The 25,214-nt window shown below is 43.8% G+C and overlaps 1 protein-coding gene across 8 annotated transcripts in view; it reads right to left on the bottom strand.

The window, feature by feature from the left end:
• The window catches only part of ST6GAL2 (ST6 beta-galactoside alpha-2,6-sialyltransferase 2), an 83,569-nt gene that overhangs the window by 13,010 nt on the left and 45,345 nt on the right, over positions 1-25,214 (bottom strand). For 6 of the 8 annotated variants that reach the window (XM_036116868.2, XM_078056706.1, XM_036116864.2 and 3 more), the window contains 4 exons: positions 23,926-24,927; positions 14,441-14,538; positions 12,933-13,034; positions 10,430-10,604 (listed from right to left, as the gene is read on the bottom strand). In XM_036116868.2, coding sequence (XP_035972761.2) covers positions 10,430-10,604; positions 12,933-13,034; positions 14,441-14,538; positions 23,926-24,871 — 1,321 coding nt within the window. In that variant the 5' untranslated portion in view covers positions 24,872-24,927. The other 2 variants (XM_036116872.2, XM_036116870.2) reach the window with 2 other exon arrangements.

Here is a 25,214-nt window from a genome sequence, read left to right as displayed (position 1 = left end):
TGAAACTAAGATAATGTTGTACATCTATTAAACCTCAATATAAAAAATTCCTGCTTTTAACATGAAGCCAGACTTTTAGATAGGCAGATGAGTATTCAGACACTTTTTAATGTATTTTTCTAAGCCAATCAGATGGGCATGTAGTCAGCTTTTTAAAATCTTTAAATATAATTCAATTAACATTCAGTTTCTTTGGCCAGTTTTTAATCAATGAGTCCATACTAGGGATTCATCTAAAAAAAAAAAAAAAGGCGCACATTTTTTTCTGGGCAATTATGTCTCAAGAAGCATTCATTTGCCAAATTATATGTCTTTAAGTATTATAATGCAATGTAATTATCAAACCAATTAAAAAGCATTTCAACTGGTCTTAATAAAATGTCACATTATATGACTAGCAGTATAAACACTTACTTGCTCCAAAATCAGCATAAAAAGCAAACTGCAACCCATGTGCAGAGTATCAACAAATTCTGAATTAGGTTTCCCCTATAAAACTCTACTTTGCATATCTAGCTTTGCATTTGATGTGTTTCCCCATCTAGTATAGTGTAATCATTTATAGCCTTGACTTTAACTGTGATTAAAATTCTCTTGCTTTCACCTGGCAAAATATTTAAAGTAACATCCAAAATCGTTCAGAATGATAGAATTTTCTCCTTAATGAATATATCCTTTCAACACATGGCACAGAAGCTATGGATATAAAGAACACAATGTAAGTGACAGACAAAATACTGGCCTACATCAGTTCCAGTTAACATTTGAACATAAGTCATATGTAAGGTAAATTAGGAATTTCTGAGAATGACCAATACAACACTGCAAAACATATTTCCGAAGGAGAGGTTAGAGTGAAAGAAAACCTAAGTGTATGGAATATGCCAGTCTAATGGAAATCTAGCAGCTCTGTCAGGTTTCCCCATAAATTCATCATGAAATAGGGAATCGTGAGAACTATACTTAGGATTATTTAAGAGCAAAAGCAACTCTTCAGGGGAGAATTCCAGAAAATATTTGTAATTAAAAGGTGGTTTGGAGACTTAAACTTGATGTACTATAGCAATAGTTTAAGAAGCATCTACCTTATTAGATAAAATCATATCATGCAGGGGTAATACTTGAAGGCCAATTTTTCACTGATTTATATTGTATTATTTGATGGTAATACACATTCAGGATTCACTATTCATAAGGAAATGCAAAAGTTGTTCCTAATCAATATAATTGTGACATATTTTACACAATCATAAATATGAGTGTTAAGTGGCTGATTATTTTGTGCTAAACATCTGAGTTTGGGTGATATACTGGAAAATTAGAACCCCCAAAAGCAATACAAAATGGAAAAGAAAGTTATGACTTGCTTTTAAGTCTATTATTCTTATGCATATTTAAGATTTCATTTATTTATTTGATAGAGAGAGACACAGCAAGAGAGAGAACACAAGCAGGGGGAGTGGGAGAGGGAGAAGCAGGCTTCCCACAGAGCAGGGAGCCCAATGTGGGGCTCAATCCCAGGACCCTGGGATCATGACCTGAGCCGAAGGCAGATGCCTAACGACTGAGCCACCCAGGCGCCCCTCTTGTGCATATTTAAATAGCCTGAAATTATAGTGTCTGCATTTATGAATTCCAGAAATATGAGTTATAATTATAATCAGTAGTGGCTGCCTTTTAAAAAGTGGCAGGATGTGCTGGTGGTTTGTACAATAAAAACATCGTCAATTGGTCAATTGTAGATTTAAGTAGAGAGTCTCCCCTCTCTGTGCCGCTGGTTGGGACCTGGGCTGCCAGGCTTGTCTGTCTGCTGGTCCTCAGGCTATGAGCCAGGGATGGTGAAGCTGGTGCCTCCTGGCTTGGCTGGATGCCCTACTGCATGTAAGTGACAAACCAATCCAGCCATGCTTTATGACCCCAGGTGAGTTCACTAACCTTCTATAAAAATACCTCTCTTTATGAGAACAAAATGGAAGCCGTGGGATTCCAAGTAAATTATTCCTTATCCTCAGTCAGGCTAAAGTACAGTCAAAACGACTTCCAAGTACCAAATAACAAGATAAATCTCTAGTATCCAACTAGGGATGAAAGAGAGAAATGCTACTCATATGTGCATGAATAGCTGCTGAAGAGTCTTTAAGGTGGGCTGAAGGTAAGGAACCTAATTAGATAAAAAAGTTGTTCCAAAGAAAGAAGTCCTTATGGATCATCAAAATTAGCTTGATCCATGTTACTTCCTTTTAATTTAAAAAATGCATGTGCTGTCCACCAGGGCCAAGAATCCCTTCACTGCTTCTCTAGAGAAGAGGATGGTACATGTACCACATTCCCAGTGTATCTACCAGTGTGCCTCTTTCTGTGAACTGTAAGGCTCCAATTAGAAAGTCAAAGAAAAAGCAGTATGTCAATACGTAACAAACTGACATCAAAATATCATACATACTCTTTGCTCGGCACTAATACTCTTGGGAATCTATCTTAGGAAATGGTTTAAAGGAAGAAAAGTCTATGCATTCACATACAGAATAAACTCTAGTATTTTTTGTACATAGATACAATGATGACTCATTAATATAATTGTTTGAGAATATCAAATACTCTGAAACAACTTAAATACTCAACAACTAAAGAGAGGCATAAGTTATGATATTTCTATTTGATGTACTGATATGGCCTCTGTAATATCAAAGAGAACAAGTCTATTTGTTTGATTATGTCTCTTTTTTTTAAAGATTTTATTTATTTATTTGAGAGAGAGACACAGCGAGAGAGGGAACACAAGGAGGGGGAGCGGGAGAGGGAGAAGCAGGCTTCCCGCTGAGCAGGGAGCCCGATGCGGGGCTCGATCCCAGGACCCTGGAATCATGACCCAAGCCGAAGGCAGACACTTAACGACTGAGCCACCCAGGCGCCCCTTGATTATGTATCTTAACAAAAGAACAGCATTTTTATATTTGCGAATATGGTCTTATTTGACTGAGCATAACGTTTTAGATGAGAAACATCACAGTAACGGTGAACAGAAAACATTAGCTATTGTGCTAAGCACATGATAATTCACATATGGTACTTCAAACATAAAGGCACCACTGGGATCTTCATTTTCTTGTTGAAAGAACTGAGGCTTGGAGGTTTGGAGTAACTTGCTCAAGATCACATACTTAGTTGACTGGTAGAACCAAGGGTTGGTTTTGGTCTCTGCAGAGCCCAAGGTCTTAACCACAGGACACAGCACACACATCTAGTGACAGGAGAAGAGGTGGACATCCTTCTACATGTGAGACCAGCTGAATCAGAGGTGAGAGTCTTTAAGGTGGCATAAATCACAACTTCTCATTCATTTGTTCATCCCTTCATTCATTGAGCAAACATTTACTGTGCACCTGTTGCGCGGTACCACACACTGATGGAAGCTCATTCATTACAACTTTTTTTTTTTTTTTTAAGATTTATTTATTTGAGAGAGAGAGAGAGAGTGTGCACCAGCAGAGGGAGGTACAGAGGGAGAGGGAGAGAGAGAATCTCAAGCAGACTCCCTGGTGAGTGTGGAGCCCGATGGAGGGCTTGATCCCAAGATCCTGAGATCATGATCTGAGTCAAAATCAAGAGTCAGATGCTTAACTGACTGCGTCGCCCAGGCACCCCTCATTAAACAATGTTAAGAAAACAGAACTCTGTGGTCATGATTTGGAAGAGTATAGACTAAAATACAACCAGATGGCAGTACTGGAGGTGGTGGTGGGATTATCTGGTGCTTTAAAAAACTGTTTAAATATTTAGTTATAATGTTATTTTCCCCTTTGTATAAGGGCCCATTAAGGAGACTTTTCTGTTACAATGAAAAATCTCATAAAGCAAGACAGCCAGTCTCTTCCTTCAGGTTTGGTGAAAGCTTTGGACCAATATCTATGTTGGGATAAATAATACCTAAATCTCCTTAGACTTATATATGTTAATAATGAGATTTCTTGAAAAGTTAGTCAAGTTTTCACTGATTTTCACATAATGATCTTGTTAACAAAAGTCAGAATATATTTACACAGTTACATTAAAATATTTTGAAAGATAATTATCACTAATCAATGTCCAACTTTGAGTTAGTTTTCATGTTTAATTGCAGTGAATATTCATCTCTTTAGCAGTGACTCTTCAAGATATTTTGTTTGGTAGTTTGGTAGTAATATCGGTTTGATGTTATAAAAAAAGGAGAAATCATAGTTTAAAATATTCATTTAGAAATATGAGAGTACTAGCTTCAGTATATATCATAGATATTAAATCTTTAATAAGTATCTTATTAAATAAAGCTTGTAATGAAAGTATAGTTTAATTCACTTGATCTTAAAATGTATTTACATTGTGTCAATATTATAAAAATTGTTCACATATGTTCTCTAATTTAGTTTAATTATAAAGAAAGCATATTAAAATTATTAGCTTTGATAAGTCCTTTATGTACGTGAATTAGAAGTTTCTGGGGGTGCCTGGGTGGCTTAGTCTGTTGAGTGTCTGCCTCTTGGTTTCAGTTCAGGTCCTGATCTCAGGGTCCTGAGATCGAGCCCCAAATCAGGCTCTGTGCTCAGCAGGGAGTCTGTTTGAGATTCTCTCTCTCCCTCTCCCTCTGTCCCTCCCTCCACTTGTACTCTCTTTCTCTCTCTAAAATAAATAAATCTTTAAAAAAACAAACAAACCAAAAAAGAAACTTCTGGGATGCTTTTCCAGCAATAAAATGAGTTTCAGTGAAGAAGCTCTCAGAGTTTGTTTTCTTCAATGCTAGGTCAATGTGTTTGTCAAGTCTTACACAACTTACTGCTCTTTCTTTATAATCAGAAAAGGCAGTTCCTGTTATTTGTAGATAAAACAAGAAGAATTTATTTAGGTGCAAGTGAAATATCTGTGCCTGAATCTGATCTTACTAGGACATCTTGCCCATAAGAAAACTTCTCCATAGGAGCTGATAATACACAGATCCCACAGAACCCAGGAAAAAGTACAATGCATACTCCAGTATTGTGATCAAAGACAATGCTGATACAGAAATATTTCCAAGCTTGCTCTAAGGAACATTCAGAATGGTGCAGTGGACAGAAGTAGCTTCTAGACTCTTCTTCCCTTCAACACTGTAGTCTCCCCTAATCCTGCAGGTTCAGTTACTCACAATCACCTGCAGTTTGGAAGCAGATCCTCCTGACATACCATCAGAGGTCAGTAAGTGGCCAAACGCCAAGTCCCAATGCCCACGTCATTCCCCTCACTTCAGCATGTGGGCATTTTATCAAATCTCACAGCAGCACAAGAAGAAAGGTGAGTACAGTACAATAACAGAGTTTGATAGACTGTATTCACATAACTTTTCTTGGGATACATTGTTATAAATAATTTATAATTTATGAATTCAAATTCTTCATCAGTATATACATACAGGAAAAAACACAGTCTAAATAGGGTTTGGGACTATCTGAGGTTTTAGGCATCCACTGGGGGTCTTGGAATGTATCCTCTGCAGATAAGGTTGGGGGGGGACTATGTATTTCTTGCTCTCTTTTCCCCACAGAAAACACACATACCCACCATAGCTCCTATCTACCAGGCAAGCCCTCGAGATTTATGTTCCATCAAGGAGACGGCTGGTCCAGGGTTAGGGATTCCTAATGAAGGTCCAAAAATGATGTCATGCTTCTAGAATGGGAGATATTGGCTGAACCATCTGCTTGAATATTCCTGAGGATGGTTTCCTGCAATCAGTTAAGAGTTGGGACCTCGCTTATTGGTGCCAAAACTTATACCCAAACAATCAGTATATGTAAAGAATCTGGGTCCCAAGACAATAGAATCAACCAACCAAACAAACAAAAATCCACTTTTAAGAAGACATTTACAGCCAGCTGTTATGTATGACATTTCACGAGTTTTCAAGACATGAAAGAAGTCCATCAGTAATGATAAGAGTAAATTTTTTAGCTATGTCTTCAAAGAAACAAAAAGAATAATGTATTGGTCGCATCCTGTGTTCTCCTGAGCCAAATGCTTATCACCTTGATGGCACGTCTATCAATACAGGATCTGCAGACCAGATTTCTAAAGTTCCTTCTAACTTTAAGATTCTAAAACGCTAGAAAGGTGGTTCTCAAAGCACAGAACAAGGACCAGCAGCATTAGCATCACTTAAGAACCGGCAGAAATGCAAATTCTTGCCCCTTCCACCTCCTCAGAAACTCTAGGATGGGCCCAGGTGTCTGTGTGTTAGAAAGGTGTGGGAGCCAGGCTTCAGCAGGGCCCCGAGGATCCCTACCTGGTGTTCCCATCTTTGGGTAGTTCCATCCCACAACAATGGGACTGACTGATGTAACAAACAGACTGTAGCCACGGGGATAATGTATGACACCATTAAAAGTACCGTGGCCTCCTCTTTGCTCTCTCTCTCAGATCGCTTGCTGTAGGGAAGCTGGCTGCCACGTTGTGAGGACTTCCAAGTACACCTAGAGAGGTCCCTGTGGTGAGGATTTGAGGCCTTTGGCCAACAGCCATCTTGTGAGTGAGCCACCTAGAAAACAGAGCAGCCAACCTATGTCCAGACAGCTGGAATGCGACCTCATGAAAGAGCATGGTGAGCCATCCAGCCAATCTGCTCCCACAATACTGACTACAGAAACTGTACAAAATAATAAATGCTGATTCCTTCCAGGAGGTGAGTCTTGGGGTACTTTACTTCATGGCCTTAGCTAACTAATACACAAACCCTCCAGGTGATTGACACATGCTGAACTTGAGAACCACTGAGCTAAAACATTCATTCATTCTCCAAATAATTATTTCTTGTACTTCCTATGTGCTAGGCTACGAGCATGAACACGATGGGCAAAACAGACACTTCCCAGCCCTCGAGGTAGCCTGTTCTTTTCCTTCATTGCACAGTTTGTGATTTTATTTTATTTAGGGAACACACACTTATGTAATGTGGGTCACCCACTGCACCGTGAGTTCGTGGTGAGCAGGACCTTTGCCTGGTGTCTTTCCCACTACCCCTGGGCCTCACCCTGTGCCTGCTACATAGGAGGTGCTTAATTAATATCCACCTAGTGGCTTTTCCCTTCCATCTTCCCCACCTTCCTCCAATATGATGAACTGAGGCCCCAGGAATAGGCCTCTGAATAGCAACCAATCACAATACATTTAAGGGGTTCTAGGTGTGTTCCCCTGGGAATCTAATGGCCATTGGCTATAAATTTCCATAGAAAGAAATGTCTTGTGTGTTCAAAACGGTCAACTTTTAGAGTCCTTCTATTTTACACATGCAGATTCATAAACACATACAAGGAAAATATATGCAGTGGGTTTAGTAATAGAAGTAATTAAATGTGAGACTATTTTCCTGTACAGATGCGCACATCAATAAAGCACAGGGACTCATCTTGCTTTACCTCCAGGTGGAGCCCTGTGCTGATGAGGACAGCAGAATATCAGGAAATTGCTCTTCTCTGATAGAGGACGTCCTGCTGACCCCCATACTTGCGCAGAACCCTCCGCTGTGCACCCAGAAGCATCCTGATCTCACTGACCAGCTCTATGATGGGGTCTTCTGTTCAGTAAGGGACAGGAGAGGTTAGTGTTGGAAATGATAAGGTGGTGAGATAAGAAGTCAATAGTTTTTTTTTTCAACATGACCTTAGAACACGAAGGAGTATTTAGAGAACACTTTTTTTTTTTTTTTTTTTAAATGTAGGCTCCACACCTTGCATGGAGAGCCCAACGCAGGGTTTGAATTCATGACCCTGAGATTGAGACCTGAGCTGAGATCAAGAATCAAATGCTTAACCGACTGAGCCACCCGGGCCCCCCTGGAGAACACTTTTTGATAAGAGAAAATAACTCACTGATTTTTAAAAATTCTTACGGCAGAAAGTTTGAGATGTGAGTGACATCATTTTACCAATACTTAGGAACATCAGAGAGGTTATAAAACAGACTCTGGCTCTCAGCATATTTCTGAGCAAGATCCAAGAGGAGGCAGGCCAATTACAACATCCGCGGGGTCTTCAGAGGGCGAATGGTGCTCTGCTGAGCACAGCTCACACAAGCTGCCTCTCCTGCCCATCCTTCGTGAGGGCTAACGCTGAAATCTGGCCGGGGACGAGAGCAGCAAACGAAGGTGATGATGGCGGGCTGTGGCTTCTGCGACATCGGTGTCTCCAGTCGCAGAGCGTAGCCCGCCCAGTGGGAACTTAGACTTCCATAATTACCCGCTTGCTCTTTCTCCTTCTTCTGTGACTAGCAGAACTGCACAGTGCCATCCTATACAACTGCGTGTGATGATGGAGATGGTCTCCCTCTGCACTGCCAGAGCACGTGGCTACTAAGAGCTAGAAAGGAAGCCAGTGCTTCTTGGAGCTTCCCTCTTATTTAATCCTAATTAATTTAAATGTAAATAGCCCCCCGTGGCTTGCAGCTGCCACTCTGGGCAGGAAAGTGGTAGAAAACAGTAATCATGGCAAATGGGTGCACCAACTCATCTTGAAGAAGATTTTATCCTTCTCATCTCTTCTAAGAGCACAGGGAGGCCCACAGGAGTGATTGACTTGCCCACGATCAAAAAGGTGGTAAATGGCAGAGAACAAGTCACGCTTCACCTGTCCGCCCCAGTCAGCACTCCTGCAACGCCATCAGACTGCATTTCCCCTTCTTCACGTAAAAGACGCCTCAAAGGCAAGTGTCAGTCTCTGAAAACTCCAAATTCTCAGTAAATAGGTATGAAAGGAAGCTAGCCATATGCGGCAGGATTCTGTCCAACAAAAACACATGGGAAAATGTTTCTCTCCAGCTATGAGGATCCAACTCGATCTTTCAAACTACACTTTGTGGTGAGTATATCTGATAGCCCCCACTGCGCTCGAAAACTTTTGCTCCAAGCAAGTGGTAGCCCCATGAATTCGTGAGAAGGCAATAATACGAAAAAGATTTTATTAAATTTCTGCCACATCCTATTATGCTGTCTAAGCGTGATTTTATCCCACTTAACCTTTGCTGACAAACTAGATTATATTTTCTTTCCTGAATCAACAGGGTCCCATGATATTGCACAAAAGATAAAGTACCTAGCATTTCAGGACTGATTTGGAAATAGAGTGTCAAAGGCATGACTTTAAAAGGGCGGTTAGCTATGCCTGAGGAAAATAATCTGCAGTCATATTGTAAATTCTGTCTTGAATTCTATGTAAAATATTTCACATTATTGTAATACCAGAAACTCACTCCAAAATCCACAAGCCTCAGTTCAGATACTTGAAGGTCCTGTATCCATAACCAAACCACTACTATCTCCATAAATCTCTCCTTTATTCACAGAGACCCACAGCACAGCCCAAATTAAGATGCAGGGCTGTAAATTCATTGAAATTAGGGTGGAGAACATCACAGTTTTTTGTGGACAAAACTAATATCCTTTGGTTCTATTACAGCTTTCATATTGCCAAGGGGATCGAAGCTATTCCTTAATATTACCCTACGTGGGTAAAATCAAAGAGATAATGGGATGATTAGCTGAAGCATAGGTAAGGAAATGGGGTAAGACCACAAATTTTGAGGATCAAAGCCTGGTTGCAAAAAATATATATAATAAGCCAAGTGTGAAGATCCTGTTAGATAAAACAATCCATTTTTTATATTAGAGCTAGTGCACTCTGGTAGCAAGAGCTGTAGAAGGTCCTAGAATTATTCTCATCAAAGCCTGCACCTCTTCTCTTGCAGCACATGACACTATCGTACGGTCACAAATTCACCTCCTCAATCTGGCATCATGTGAACAATGTGAATGGGTAAGTGGATGGTGGCTCATAGATGACCCAGGTGGGGTCTATGTGTCCTCCCCTTGAATCCCATGGGTCCTTAACTATTTTGACCCACAGAATACAGTGTAAGTGGCACTGTGCAGGTCTCTAGGCCTCAGCCATAAGAAACTTGCCGGGAGCCCCGAGTGTCCATTTAAGAGGCCCAATTACCCTGAGACCACCCCATAAGAGACCACGTGCAGGCACAGAGTCAACATTCCCGGCTGAGCCCACCCTCCCAGCCATCTGCACCAAGGGGGCCAACCATGGGAGGGAAGCCATCCCAGGAAGCAGATGAGTACCACCAAGTGACTCTCATCGATGCCCATGGAACAGAAGAATCACCCAGCCAAGCCCACCAAAATCAAGACCCACAAAATCATGACAGAAAATAAAATACTTCTTGCTTTCCACCCTGAAATTTGGGGGGTACTTTGTTATGCACCTATAGATAATCAGAACAGAGTATTTCTACTATCTTCAGCTAATCTATGCTTCCTCTAAAACCACCTTCTAATTGTTCTGATTAAATAACGTAACTGTACATTTACTAAATACGAAGCCTAATCCTGCCGGCCTGATCATCCATTCTTATATACACCTACCAATGAAGCCGGAAGATGGTGGGTTGGGCTGAATCTTCTCCTTGGTGTTCTCCTGGATAATGTCCCAAAGCTGCCATATAAATTTTGGATGAAGAATGTAAAATGGCTGATTTGGGTTTCTCTGACGGTGCTGAACATATGGAGTGAACAGGTTGTAATCTGGCTTCTTGTACCACTAAGAAAAAAGAAATCAACACAATCAAGTACAGAGCACCACAGTGCGAAAAGGGAACAGGGCAGCACCCAGGTGGGGGCAGAAGCTCCTTCCAGGCTGAGGGAACAGGAGGGGAGTGAGGTGGTGACTGTCACGTCTTCAGGCACTGCCTCATTGGAAGAGGGAACCAGAACAAAGAAAGATAGGGTTCCAGCCCTGGAGGATGGATACTTTGTTCTTTAGTGAAATATGGGAGATGAGGTAGGGCAGGGGTGCTGGACTCTTCTGTAAAGGCCCCGACAGTAAACACTTGAGGCTTTGTGAGCCACACGGTCTTCTTCAACTAGTCAATTCTTCCGTTGTACTGACAAAGCCACAGCAGAGAGAGCACGAATGGGCGTTACTGCGTTCCAATAAAACTTTATTTACAAAACAGGGCCACATTTGGCTGACGGCTGTAGTTTGCTGACCCCTGGGCTCAATCAGTGTATTTCAAAAACATATTTTCCTTATCTAATGTATAGTGACAGAAAGCATGCCAGTTGTTGCCTAGGTCTGGGGTGGGGCCTGGAAGACTGACAGGTGGGGCGCCAGGAACTCTTTGGAGTGATGAAAATATTCCATTTCTTAACTGTGGTGGTGGATACACGGCTATATACATTTGCTAACACTCATCAAAATGTATACCTCTACTGATTATACATACATTATTGTATGAAAAAATGCACAATAAGGTTGATTGTTTTGTAAATGTCTTTAGAATGTCTCAGGTGCCGTCATGAAATGGGATTTGGAGGTCTGTGGGGGAGAGACTTAGCTCATAAGGCTCTGAGGGCCCCATTATCCCTTCGAACTGACACCTTGGGGAGATAGGAGGTATATATTAATCCCAAGTAATAGTCCCTGGTTGGATGGGTTCTGTGGCTTTGACAATTTTGAGAAGGACTAGGCCCAATCATCTGTAGTACACTTTGCCCCCAAGCCAAGAGGCAGCAGGAGGGAAGCAAGAGGAGTATGGGCCTCAGTTTCCTCAGCCCTTCCTCCTCCAGAGCACAGGCCACACAGAAAGCAGCCCTGCTGCCTGGATTTTGGCATTGTCATGCCCATGTCCATTGAGTTGGACAGCTCTGTGCCCTGGGCTTGGCTGCTTCCAAAGGAGGAAGAAACAAGGACCAACAGCTAGAGGTCTGAGTCTGTCCACAAACAGCAAGAGATAGGTCAGAACTTAAAGCTAGAGAACTCCAGTCTGGAAAGGAAGCTGAAGAGTTCCAACATGCATTTCACACTTGATTCTTGGTAGACGGTACCTGTGAGAATCAGCTGGAGAGCTTTCTCAAAAAATACACACTCAGGCTGCAGGCTACATGTCTGGAAATGGGGCTCTGACAGATACATCTGAAAAATCCTCTCTAGGTGATTCTGGTTTGTACTCCTAGTTAACAACCAGTTAGCAATCGTGCTAGGCAAACATCTAGTTTGGTCTCAAGATGAACAGTGACCAAACACCCCCAGAGGGACCCATGTGACCTTGGACAGCTGCTCTCTTGGAAAGTTACCTCTTGGTGGAGCCAAGATCTGTTCCCCCACCTTTATCTTAAGAAGGATGCATTCCCTTAGGTCATGGCAGAACAAGTCGAAAGACACTCTTCGGCACAGCTGACAGCACCTTTCACGACGCTAAACCGTCATACATATATCCCAGCCCTCTTTAAAAACTGCACTGGCTTTTCTTCCAAGTTTTCACCAAAGTAACTAGCTGCTCCTTTAGATAGGCAATGATTTGCCAGAACGCCATGAATATAACTTGCTTATATTTTGATGGCTAGTAATAATCTTGTTTACACTACACCACGTAAAGTAAAAAAGGGTTTAGAGGCAGAAGCCAAAGAGTGGCACACTCCAGGAAAGGCTGTAACAGGTTACACTTAAAGAATAATGAGCTGCTGATTCACAAAGTTTAAATTCTCTTGACAAGCACTTTGAATTTATTTCAGAAGGTCTTGTAACTGCTTAGAAGTTAAAGTAACCCTATCACAATGGAAACATTCTGAGTTTACTCCACCCAATCTCTAGTGAAATTAGGAATGTCTGAATATTTAGACACTGTAATTTGTTTTGGTTTTTAAATCCTCGAGAGCAAAAGCCCTTTTTCATTAGATAGATCATGTTCACCAAGTATGCTCTGGGAACCGGGTATCAAAATGGTATGAATACACATGTATTTAAGTAGCGCCCGTGAGTGGTTTCATTCTGTGAAAGCTTAATCCTTGACTTGCTCCCATTATTAATCAGTCAAAGGCACTGTCTGACTGTTAGGGTAGGAGCACTTACCCTAAAGAAAACACTTACCAGATTAAGATTTGCAGAATAAGGAGCAGGGTCCCAGGCCACCAAAATGACATCTTTATATAATGAGCTGTCAATGAAGTGATGGTTGGGGTTGGTCAGAATCTGCAAATACAAACAAAAGTCATTTTAAAACAAGTGTTTGGTTCTTCAAAATTACATCTTAAAAAAAGATGAAAATGTAAAAAAAAAAAATCAGAGCAAAAAAAAAAAAAAAGTTGTTCAGACTTTGTCTTTTCCTCCAGGGGATGGAGAGAGGTGAGCATCGCATGCTTATGTGTGTAAAGAAATGTCTGGGGAAATGAGGATTAAAAATAAAATCCACTGTCTCCTCCATTTCACCAGCACCATCTTCATAGCTGGTGGCATTGAATCAGCTCCTGAAAGATGCAATGCCCTAGCTAATTCAGCACCCCAGCATCATCTCCAGTTACTTTCACAGGTGATTGGAGAGGGAGGTGCAATTGTGGATGACCTGCCTTATGAAGGCGCCTCCAGAGGGCCAGGCTCGGGACAAACGGAACACAGACAGCTGGCGGACGGATGGCAGCCATGATGTGACTTCCTCCCTCTGTGTCCCTATCTGGTCCTGGAGGAGACCAGGAGATACCTGCCAATCATCTTTTTTAACTACAGTTTTGGAGGGAAAAAAGTATTGGTTTTCATCAGTTTTCAGGGGCAATTTTTCAGTTTTCGAGATATACTTTCTTTCTTCATATTTGAAGATTTCTCAAGCCAGGGCGTATCTTACAGGGGACACGTATTTCAATTTGGTGGGGTTGATAACGCTGAAAAGCTGGGAAGCTGTGACTGAATGAATGGTGGCTCTTACAATCGATGGCATCTGTGAAGTAAGGAAATATGACGATTGTTTCAGGGTACCATGCAGAAAGCTAATCTTTCCTTTTGCAAGCAACCTGTCATAAATCATCCATCACCTCATGTTCTTTCTATATAGTTTGAAACTCTGGGAACTGCTGTGGTTTTGAGAGTAATTTTGCTTTGAACTTGGAAAATATTCTTATGAAGAACACCAGGAAGAGAAATACTTAACAAAACAATCCATTTTTTTTTTAATTTTTCAAATGATGGACTAAAGTTTGCAAGCCACCCTACTGACCCTTGGATTTTGTAACCTTTGCTTTTCTCCCCTTCATTGCTGGCCTTTCTCACCACCGCGATTTCTTTTAAATTTAACTGTCTTTTCCTCCATTCATAAAATGCAACATGCTAAGTCTATGATTATGTATGTACACGTGTGTATGGATAGACACACATATTTCCATATGTACACTGATTTTTCCTTTTAATCTTATTTACTCATTTCTTCCTATTCATGTCACACATAAGTTCTATTTATCTGCATTTTTTTCTTTGTTCTTTTTAATTACAAGACCCATAGAAATAAGCAAGACCACAGTCATGAATAAATGGGTAATTTCTCTTCACTCATCCAGTTAAACTATTTACCTATAAGATGTACTTCCATGAGAATACACCATCCATCTTACCTGGGAATTAATGATGCGCACAGTGGTTTTATTTCCAACATCTTTCTCATAGCCGCGTGTAGGAGCAGAGTTAAATCTCAAAACTGCATCATGAGAATCTAAGGACACATAAATGACAAACTTACTGTACTTTTTGCTGTCAAATCGACATAATTTAAAAAAGCATTAAAGCAAAATTTTCAATACCTGAAGCTAATTAGGAACAACCAATAAAGTTAAGATACCCATACACATATTTTTCAGTATAGTGTCTATTTAGAATGGGATCCCGGCTAGGGGACAAATCAACATGGAAACATAGGACCATTACAAGTGGTCCTATATCATCCAAATGTTAAGCTATATTTAGATACTTGTTATGTGTTCACATTCTTTAAAGGTGACATGCTTTATGCAGCCATTCTCTGAAAGATTCCAGAATATTTCAAAGATGGAATCTGTGGGAGTATATAAGATATTGCAGACGGGCTGCTTGTGTGGTTCTTACTGCTTGGAGCATGGAGGCTGCTCATGGTGCCTCTAAGACCGCGGCCGGTGCCAAGACCAAGGGCATCTCTCACACAGAAAGAGCCACAGCCTTTAATGCGACTTCTATACCTTGGGGTACTGGTTTGTGCTTAAAAAGAAAACCAGCCCTCGGGCGCCTGGGTGGCTCAGTCTGTTAGGCGTCTGCCTTCGGCTCAGGTCGTGATCCCAGGGTCCTGGGATTGAGCCCCCTTGTGGGGCTCCCTGCTCCGCGGGGAGGAGGGAGCCTGCTTCTCCCTCTGCCTCTGCCTCTCTCTCTCTCTCTCATGAATAAATAAAAATCTTCAAAAAAAAAAAAAAAAAGAGCCCTCTATAACACCGTATGTTAACTATACTGGAATTAAAACTGAAAACTTAAAAAAACCCAAAAAAACCCGGCCAGGATTTCTGTGCTTCACATACTGCTGCTGCTGCCCAGAAGACCCATGGGGGAGCAATCGAGAGCGTTCTGCGTTCCCAGCACTGGTATGACGTCCCGCCGCAGCCCTGCCGGATGGAAGCACCACCGATGGTACTGGCTGCCAAGGCACTTTGTCTTCTGTCAGGGCACACCTTGGTTCACCGAGCCTCAACTACAACATAAATCTATGTCTCTCTTCATTCAACTTGACACTTTTTAAGTTCTCAGAGATCCTGGGTGAAAACAAAGCTCCCATCTCCTGGAGGCCGACAAGGACACAAAGAGCTACAGGTAGAGGAGAGTGGGGTCACCTGTCTATCCGATTAAGGGATGGGAATGGGGACATGTTCCCTTCCCACAAAGCAGTCTATATGCATACATATGTCTGGGAATTTCCTGAGCCAGCTACTATATTGCCCAGAAACTAGAGTTAATCAGCAATAAGGGAATTTCTAATGGGCTATCTTTAGCTTCAAAAATTCCATGCACATTTCAAGTTTAACTTGGTTGGAACAACAACAATGCCTGTGTATGTGGGAGAGAGAGAGAGAGGTAAGATTACGTATTTCTGATTTGCCAAAGAGCCTGTGGATGTAGCCTGCATTTACTGTGACTATACCCCATGCGAGTCCCTAAAGCAGCCCATTTTCTTCATTTGAGTCCTGCTATCCCCTCTTGAGCAGTTTCCTTGGGAGAGACCTTCCTATTCCCTAAGTAGCAGAGACTCGGCACACATGTCACCATTAAAACAACGTTACATTAGGTACCTTTCTTGAGCTTCTGAGCTCTAAGCTCAGAAGAATTTATGTTCCAGTTTCGAGCACCAAAATTAAATAGAACACAAAGAATGCATAAAGGATTCCTGGCTATGCCATTAAAAACTTCTACAGTGTTGGGGATGCCTAGGTGGCTCAGTCAGTTAAGCATCTGCCTTCAGCTCAGGTCATGATCCCAGGGTCCTGGATCGAGTCCCACATGAGGCTCCTTGCTCAGCAGGGACTCTGCTTCTCCCTCTCCCTCTGCCCTCCCCCTGCTTGTGCTCTCTCTCTCTCTGTGTCAAATAAATAAATAAAATATTTTTTAAAAAAATTCTACAGTGTTCTTTTAGGGTAACCGCTGAAGGTGTCAGCAAGCTATGACCTGTCACCTGTTTTAGTAAATAAAGCTGTATGATGACAAAGACATACTCATTTGTTTATCTATTGTCTGTAATGGCAGAGGTGAGTTGTGACAGTGACCCCATGACTCACAAAGCCTAAAATATTTACTACTTGGCTCTTTAAAAAAAAAGAAAGAAAAAGAAAGAAGTTTGCCAATCTTTACGTTCTAGGTGATCCATGCTTTGCATATATGATGTCAAAAAACATGAACACTTTCTATTTTAAGTACTTGTTCGCACATTTTTTATAATGAATGTTTTATTATTTATTTTTATTGAATAGTACTTTGTCATAAAAATTCAAATGATATTTGCACTAGAAAAATTAGATTACCCAAAGCAATGCTTCTTACTTTTGGGTGTTAGAACACTTTTACACTCTGAAAATTATCGAAAACCCAAAGTTCTTTTGTTTATTTGGATTATATTTTTCAATGTATGTCACCTTAGAAAGCAAAATTAGAAGACGTTTATTTATTTATTTAAAAATAAAATCTTTTTATGAAAAATAACCATATTTAAAAAAAATAGAAGACTGGCACTGGTTTAAATGTTTGCAAATTTCCCTAATGCCTGGCTTATCAGAAGACAGTTGGTTTTTCTTATCTGCTTCTGCATTCTATCTGCTGCAATATATTGATTTAGTTGAATTATGTCAAGACTCAGATATATTGTTGAAAATGTAAGGAGTACTTTAAGTCTTTCCAGATTACTGGGAATATTCTTTGATACTTCATCAAAACTTGACAAGTGCTAGTTTCTTTAAAAAAAAAAACAAAATCTTTTGTAATATGGAATGTGAAACAATATAAATGAACTTTCCATGCTCTGTTCCATTGAAATCCAACCAAATACTTCTTCTTGCTCTCAAAATGGAGGATTCACCCAGGCACGATTTTGTAGCATTGAGCAACGATCATTTGGAGCTATCAGTTCAATCAGTTATGCAGATCTTCCAAATATTGATGCATTTCACTATAAAGTATCCCCCCAAATCACATCAGTTAAATCACCATGCATCTCATCAGTCTGGAGCATGGGAAGCTTCCAAGTTTGAAACCATGTGTCCATAGGATTGATGAGGTTGAAACTGGCAGAAAGTTTAAAGCTTGTTTTTCAGAAAATTGTTTCCCCCTAATCAGCTATTGCGTCTTTTCAGACCCCACTAACAAGCCCACTGTCTGTCTCTGCAGAAGCCTGGACTCAAGGTCAACTGATACGGTTCCAGCCTATGAACAAAGGAGGCCCCACATTCCTTACTCAAGATAATAAGCCCAAGACCCCATCCAGTTTAAAATGTCTCTTGGAGGAAACCCATAGCCCCTTCTCCTTGTCTGAAGATAACCTCCTGACGTCAGGGGCTGAATGCTGCCTCGTTCTGATGTTAAGTCTACACCCAAAGTGAACACGGGATGTATGTTACATGTACGTTTGTTCAATGTGCATGTTCCATCTTTCCTTATGAGCTGTCATAAGTTTCCCTGATCTTTTCATCAATATGTATGCAATTTCAACCCCTGTGATTATAAAAAACTCATTCTCTCTCCCTTTGGGGAGGCAGATTTGAGGCTTGTCCTCTCCTCTCCTGGTTTGGCTGCATAAATAAACCCTTCCCTTGCTGCATACCTGATGTCTCAGTGATGGCTTTGCTGTGCATCGGAGAGAGGAACTTGGGTTCAGTTCCAAGTTCATGGTTGAAAGCTTGCATTTTATCACTGGCAAAAAATACTGTCAGCTCTTTTCCTACAAGTGACAGGCTCACTCAGATCCTTTATGAGAAAATATCTACCAAATATCCAGGTCTGAATAAAGTATGTCTATCAGTCATTTGTTTCAAGTAAAAATTGTGTTTCATGACGCAAGTGCTAGTGCTGCTCAAGACTCCAACCACACAGGGGCTTGTCCACTGTGTTGGTATGCAGAAGTGTGTTTTCACTTTATTGCCCACTTTGTCTTAAAAACACATGTAGTCAAAGATGGATATTAAATAAAACCAACATTGTTTTCATTTTTTTCCTGTTTCATCAAAGACATCCATAAGTGAAACGGGCACTCGATTCTTTTCCTGCTGAGCATGGCCGTGCAAACCAGCACGACAACTAGTACTGTTGGGTAGGAATGCCTAATTTACACTAACCAGCAGTTTACCTACCTCTGTCTCTGCATCACCAGTGTGAATGTCAAACAGTCCAGAAGACCCCTGTGCATCATTATAAAGAAGTTTTCACCTCATGAGCCCCTGAAAGGGTCTTGGGGACCCCAAATGTGAACCACACGCACTATGTGAACTGCTGACTTGGGGCAACCTTCTCCTGAGGCAGTGACAAGAGGCTCCAGACAGTGAGGTGACCTTCAGGAACTAAGATAATCAGAACAACGTGAGGATGAGAAGTGTGAGGCCCACACTCCTGAACCACAGTCCTCCCACTAAACCATGCTGCCCTTGGACACAGCCTCTGTCTAAAGCAAAGGTGAACAAGCCAAGGCTCCCAAGCAGGGGGTGTATTTCAGGTTAATTAGGTAGAAATTCCAAATCAACTGCATCGCCCCTGAAAATGTCACAGCTTTGAAATGCCAGAATTCTACACTGAGGTGTGTGAAGCCTTCCAGCAACTGCACAGCGCACAGGGCACAGAGATGGAATCTGGCTTAACTCCTCTGGAAGTGGTGGGAGTCTAAAGAGTTAAAAGGTCAATTTTCGGGGAGGAGGCAGGGAGGTAGAGACAGAGGGAGGCTGCTATGGATGGAGAGTGAACCTCCTCAGAGCTGCCAGTAGGATCAGGATGGGAGGGGGGAGCAGGTGTGGGGGGGCAAGCCCAGAGTGTGTCTATCATGCAGACATGTTTGGTAAATGTCTGCCTCGCTGTGCATCTCCTTGATAATGCGCCTGAAAAACTAAGCTGTCCATTCATATTTACAAAAGGAGGAATGGATCAGACAACAAGCACACGGGGAATAAAGTAAAGCCTCATTTCTGGAGAAGGCATTTCCAGGGTAGAGCCATTTCGTGTTGACCTTGAGAACCAAGCCAGGCTACATGCATTCACTGAAGGAAGATTAAAAACACCCTTTAAGGAGCAGCCAGCCAGGAGGGCACGAGCACTGAGTCACCACCCTGCCTCGGGCACTGGCCCCACGGTCCCCTCCCTCTTTCCTGCGCTCCTCCAGAGCACAAAATCGGAAATGGCAAGGGAGCAAAAGCCTCCAGTCTTTAGGGAGCCGCCTGCCAAACAGATGATTCATCCCTCTCGAGACTCTGCCACCTGGCCTGTCTCACTTCTCCCTGGGACTGCTGCAATATGACGGACTTCCTTTGTGCCCTCAGGTCCAGGCTCTGGAACACTCTCTCTCAGATGAAAAGCTGTACCATCACTTCCCTGCTTCAAAGATCTCAATGCCTCTCTCTGCACCACGAGTGCAGGGGTCAGAGTTGGAGTTTCTGGAGAGGGAGAGTGGGGTTTAATGGAGTCCAGGCTCCACCCCCTGTGCCTCTAGGTGCCTCCATAAAACAGGAATCACCACATCCTTGGCTTGCAACACTGAACACAAGAGCATTTAGAAACAGGACTTGGCTGCAGTAGATGCCCGGTAAGTGGCACCTTTTATTACAATTATTATGTGAAGTCTGATTTCTGAAGAATGATGCACGAGGACATCGTGAGCTGCCCGCCTGCCTGCTTATCCATTCAGGTCTCTCCCCACCCCCGGCCCCTCGTGCTGCTTGTAGCTCTCACACACCCCCCATCTCCCCTACCCCTGTGCCCTTTTATGTACCCCCACCTCCCACCCCCGGCGCTCCTTGTGTTGTCTCACCTCCTTGTTATCCTGGCCTTTGGCTTGGATTTCCCTCTTCTGGGCAGTTCTTCTTAACCTCCTCTCCCTACCGGCCATCAGCCCTCACGGTGGGTTAGGGTTCTGTTGTCATTTCTTCCCTGTCAGTCTGCATATCTCTCTGTCCTTCTAACCATGGAACTGGAATTGCCCATTAGAGTCATTCGCCTCCAGTAGACTGCAGAGGATCTGAGGTCTAGCTCTGTGCCTTATTCATCTTTGCATCACTAGTAGGCCTAACATAGTATCAGGCCTTGGTGAGTTGGGGATCAATAAATAATCGATGCTTGTTAAATGACTATATGATCTGCTTTCTTACCTTTTCTTACCCTTTAAGGTATCAGGATATGCTAAACCCCAAGCTCTTACCATCAACTACTATATGCCCCTACACACAGCCCTCCCCGCCCTCCCATTCCCTCCACACACTTCCCAGAATTTGAGTTTCAAGCACAGAGATCCCGATTTCCCATACCAAGGCTACTACTGTTGGACATTTCTGCTCTGTCGAGTGTTTGCTTAGGACTGCTGGTAGCTACCAGCACTACCAAATTATTATTGTTTTTTATGGCTGAAAAAAAATCATCTCTAGGCTCTAGGAAAGATTGTTCTATGTTTCCAAAACAGTTCAGTTTGCTTTTCAATAACATTCAAAGTGGAGGTGTTTACAACTGCTGCAGCGTTTTCAGGAACAGTTATACGGTGTGACTCAAGTCTAACAGAGCCCGGAAACAGGACTGCACGGCCCGCCTGAGCAACCAGCAGGGGGAGCTAGAGGGCAGCCGATAAGCAAACCTGAGGAGCAACTGGCTCTCCCTCTCAGAGACCCCCCAGTGGCGGAGTATTTATGGACAGTACAGCCGGGAGGGGCCTCCTGGCAGGGAGCTAGCCTCGGATACTTCCCTAGCTTCTTCCTCAGATTTTCATGAGACCATGACCTTTTGTAAGTCCTTTGATCTTCACTTAGCCAATTTCACAAGTAGATTTCTAGGGGCCGGGATGATTTCAGCTAACTAGCAGAGCAAGCCCCAATATTCCTAGTTCGCTGAAGAAATCCACGGCATGAATTTGTTTTTATCAAGAGGGTCATTAACACCTCTGTTAATAAGCACGTATGTATCAGGAGGGTAGGAAGGAGAAATGTCAGCACCTGGCAGGCACAAGTGCTGAGACGAAGAGACACGCTAGCTTATAAAAAGGAAAGACTTCTTTGTTTTCTCACATTTAACTATGCTCTAATTATGTATTCTTTAAAAAAAAAAAATCTTTATTTTAGAGACAGAGAGCACACGAGTGGTGGAAGGGGTAGAGGAAGGGAGAAAAAGAGAATCCTGAAGCCAACTCCTCCCCATTGAGCATGGAGCCAGGGCGGGCTCGATCCCAGGACCGTGAGGTCATGACCGGAGCTGAAAACAAAGAGTTGACTGCTTAACCGACGGAGCCACCCAGGAGCCCCTGATTACGTATCCTTAAGATGGCAGTACAAAATTGGATTCAAAGGAACCAAGGCAAAACAATAAAGAGAATTGCTTAAAATTTCTGAGTGTGTTCTTTAATTATGAGTCTATAACTCTAATCATGAAGCTTCACCTAAGTGCAGACAATATAAATTAAATTTGGATGCTAGAAACTAACAAAGATATAAGTGATATTTCCCGCTCCCCGGAAACGTTAATTCCTGGTTTCTTTCACGCTCTCTTCCAAATTCTGAATAGAGTTTCCAAGACTCTGGTCAGGGATATTTATGCCAGAACAAAGAGCAAGAGAAATCTCCCTGACGTGCAAGAGCAATCCAAATATGCAACTACTACGCAGAGGTGTTTAAAATAAGGCAAAACAAAACCAGAAGCAAGTTACTGCCTGCTTTAAAGCATAATACTTAAATTCCTTCTTACATTATTAATAATGGTCCTCGGAAACGGGGAAGAACTTCACCCCAGGGAGCTTAAAACCACTGTTCTTCCCTAATCAATTGCAGACTGCTCCGCTCCAGCTCTGGCGGCATGTGACGCGTGGACAGTGTTATTACGAGCCTGCTGTAATGTCAGCACAGGGATACTGGGACCCTAAACCTCAAGCCTGTACTCGTGCCTACTTTTTTTTTGACTTTTTAAAAATTTCACATTCAGCTTCATTCCCAAGAACATTTGAGAGGAGGTCTGGGTTGTGGAGCTTGATTACAATGGCATCGCCCTATTTCAAGACGGCTCTGGCTTATCAGCCATTCCTCTGGAACACATAACACTAATGGACCCAAGAAACAATGGTTATTCCTTTCGAACAAGTGGGCAATGCTCCTGACTCTTCCAGGTGAGTTATGAGCTATAACTAACACCATCTACTGTGAGAATGTAGTAGACACAGTTGTTTTCCACTGGGACTTGAGGCCAAGGCTGTGTCTGATTCACATTTTTTTTTTTTTCCTTGGCACCTCGCCAACCAGTGCGAGGTCAGAACTCCTTGTTCCGACCGGAAGGGCTCTCCTCTGAGCCCACAACATCCATTGAGTCCCTGGGCTAACTAAAATTACCATCATTTGTACTTCTCTTTGGAGAACTGTCGCTGCAGTAGGGACTAAACACGTGTTTATTAAATGAGTGAATGAGTCTGAAGGGTCAAAATGCTCGCTCACTGGTGTGGCAATGGAATGAGCCTGGGCACAGAGGGATGTCTAAGGCCTTACAGCAAAGACTGAAGTTTCCTGGGGAAGAAGGAATTCTGTTTCCAGTGCAACAGAGAGTCCTGCCTCAATTTTCCACCTGCTGGCCTGCCCTACAGACTTCAGGCTCCAGACTGCAATCTCAATTCTTACCTGAGTTTCCAGCCTACTCATCTGCCCTACAAATCTCAGACTTGCCAGTCCCCACAATTGCAGGAGCAAGTCGTTAAAATAAATCTCTCTCTCTAATTCCCATCAGTTTGTTTCTCTGGAGAGGCCTAATACAGGAACTGTGACCCAGATGTTCTCCTGGGCTCTTGACATGGCTCTGAAGGCAGAGTTCAGAAGGAAAGATAGACGCCGAGGTGTGGTCCTGTGATTTACCATCTTGGAGAAGGGCCCTGCTAGGTGCACTGGCCCTCACCCAAAGGCTGGATGTGCGCCAACCGGTGCGAGGTCAGAACTGCTTGTTCCGACCGGAAGGGCTCTCCTCTGAGCCCACAACATCCATTGAGTCCCTGGGCTAACTAAAATTACCATCATTTGTACTTCTCTTTGGAGAACTGTCGCTGCCTCTCTGGTCCTCTTGCTCCTCTCCCATGATCCTACCACGTATGGGTTCATCAGGCCTCTGTGGGCGAGGTTGGGAGCCTGTCCACGTAGAACACAGGGTCTGCAGGAGACGAATTCTGAGCAGCGCCGGCCTCCCACTCCCCTAACACCCAGCTGGAAGGGGAAACACCTCTGCTCTAATCTCCACTCCCCCCCCCCCAAAAAAAAAAGACCTCTGCTGGCACCTCCAACAGGCTCATTCTGCCCCAGGGAGACTCCCCGGCTGGCGTCCGAAACCTCGGGCGCTGAGCCCGACCGGCGCAGCCACCAGCCCGCATGCGCACGGTGGCCAGACCCACCTATCTCCTCGCCCAGGGAGGAGTTGAGGATGGCGCCGGCCGACATGACCACGGCGCAGCTCCGGAGGCCGCGCGGGTGCAGCTGGCTCAGCGGCACGGCGGGGACCAGCTTCTGCCAGCCGAGCGCCGAGAAGGGCGCCTCCTTGCCGTCCAGCGTGCGCACCCGCACCCGGCTCCGCAGCGCGCACAGCAGCTCGGCGCGGCTCAGCCCGGCCGCCCGCCGCCCGCGGAAGCGCACGCCGTGCTTGTTGGCGCTCAGGTAGTCCTGCATGGCCTTCTGCAGCCGCGGATTGAGCATCTTGGACGAGACGTTTCCCTTCCAGAGCCGGTGGAGGAAGGCCCTGGACATGGACGAGTACAGCCTGTCCCCGTCGTCGCCGTCCTCCAGCACCAGGCTCCCGCCGGGTTTCCGCTGCCTCTTCCCCGCCCGCCTTCTCTGCGCCTGGCGGGCTTGTGCAGCCCCCTCCGACCGGCCTTGGTCCCGGGGGGAGAGGGCTCCCGGCGTGCCCTGAGTGTGGCTCTGCAACCCTGGCTGACCCGCGGCAAAAAAGTAGTCGTCGTCCTCCGGGTAGAAAGCACTTTGCGATTTCCTCCCGATCGGGGATGAAAAGAACTCTTCGTCACTTTCAAACCCATCCTGCACCTGGGCCCACTGGGACAGGTCGCCCGGCGCCCTGTGGAAGGGGCCTGACGGGCGTCCGTCCAGCAGGCCCTTGTGTGCACCCACGCTCTGGAGCAAGGAGGGCTCCTGCACGGCGCCCATGATGGCCCTCTGCTTCCCCTGCATGGGCAGGAGCCTCCTGGTCTCCAGGAAGGAGAAGGAGCTGGGCGCAGGCTCAGCTGGGTTGCTGTCGGTGAAGTAAATGAACATCACCACGAAGAGGAGCCCCCAAGCGAATATCCCGCAAAGCATTCGTTGTCTCCATTGCTTCAAGTGTGGTTTCATGGCAGGTCCCTGGGGTCAGCACCTTGTGTCCTAAAGCGGTGGGAGGCCGAATGAACCTGAAAAACAGCCAGGTCTACAGTTAGCCACCTGAAGTCACCTGCTCCGATGGTGTGGGCGCTGGGGACAGTCTGGCCTGAGCAGCGCTTCTGCAGGGGAGGGTTAAAAGGGGCATCAGAAACCAGGATCATCTGAGAATTTTGACTAAATTCAAGTGTCACATCCCCTCCCACCCCCCCTTCCCCAGACCGGACCTCTCTGCAAGACAAGGGGTCCCACGGAGAGTCTTGGGAGAGAGGTGGAGGAGTGGCCGTATATTTGGAAAACCTCTGGAGGTATAACCACC

The sequence above is a fragment of the Halichoerus grypus genome, chromosome 10 (assembly GCF_964656455.1).
Source record: "Halichoerus grypus chromosome 10, mHalGry1.hap1.1, whole genome shotgun sequence".
In the NCBI taxonomy this organism is placed as follows: Eukaryota; Metazoa; Chordata; class Mammalia; order Carnivora; family Phocidae; genus Halichoerus; species Halichoerus grypus.
This window is presented reverse-complemented; position numbering and strand designations above follow the sequence as displayed.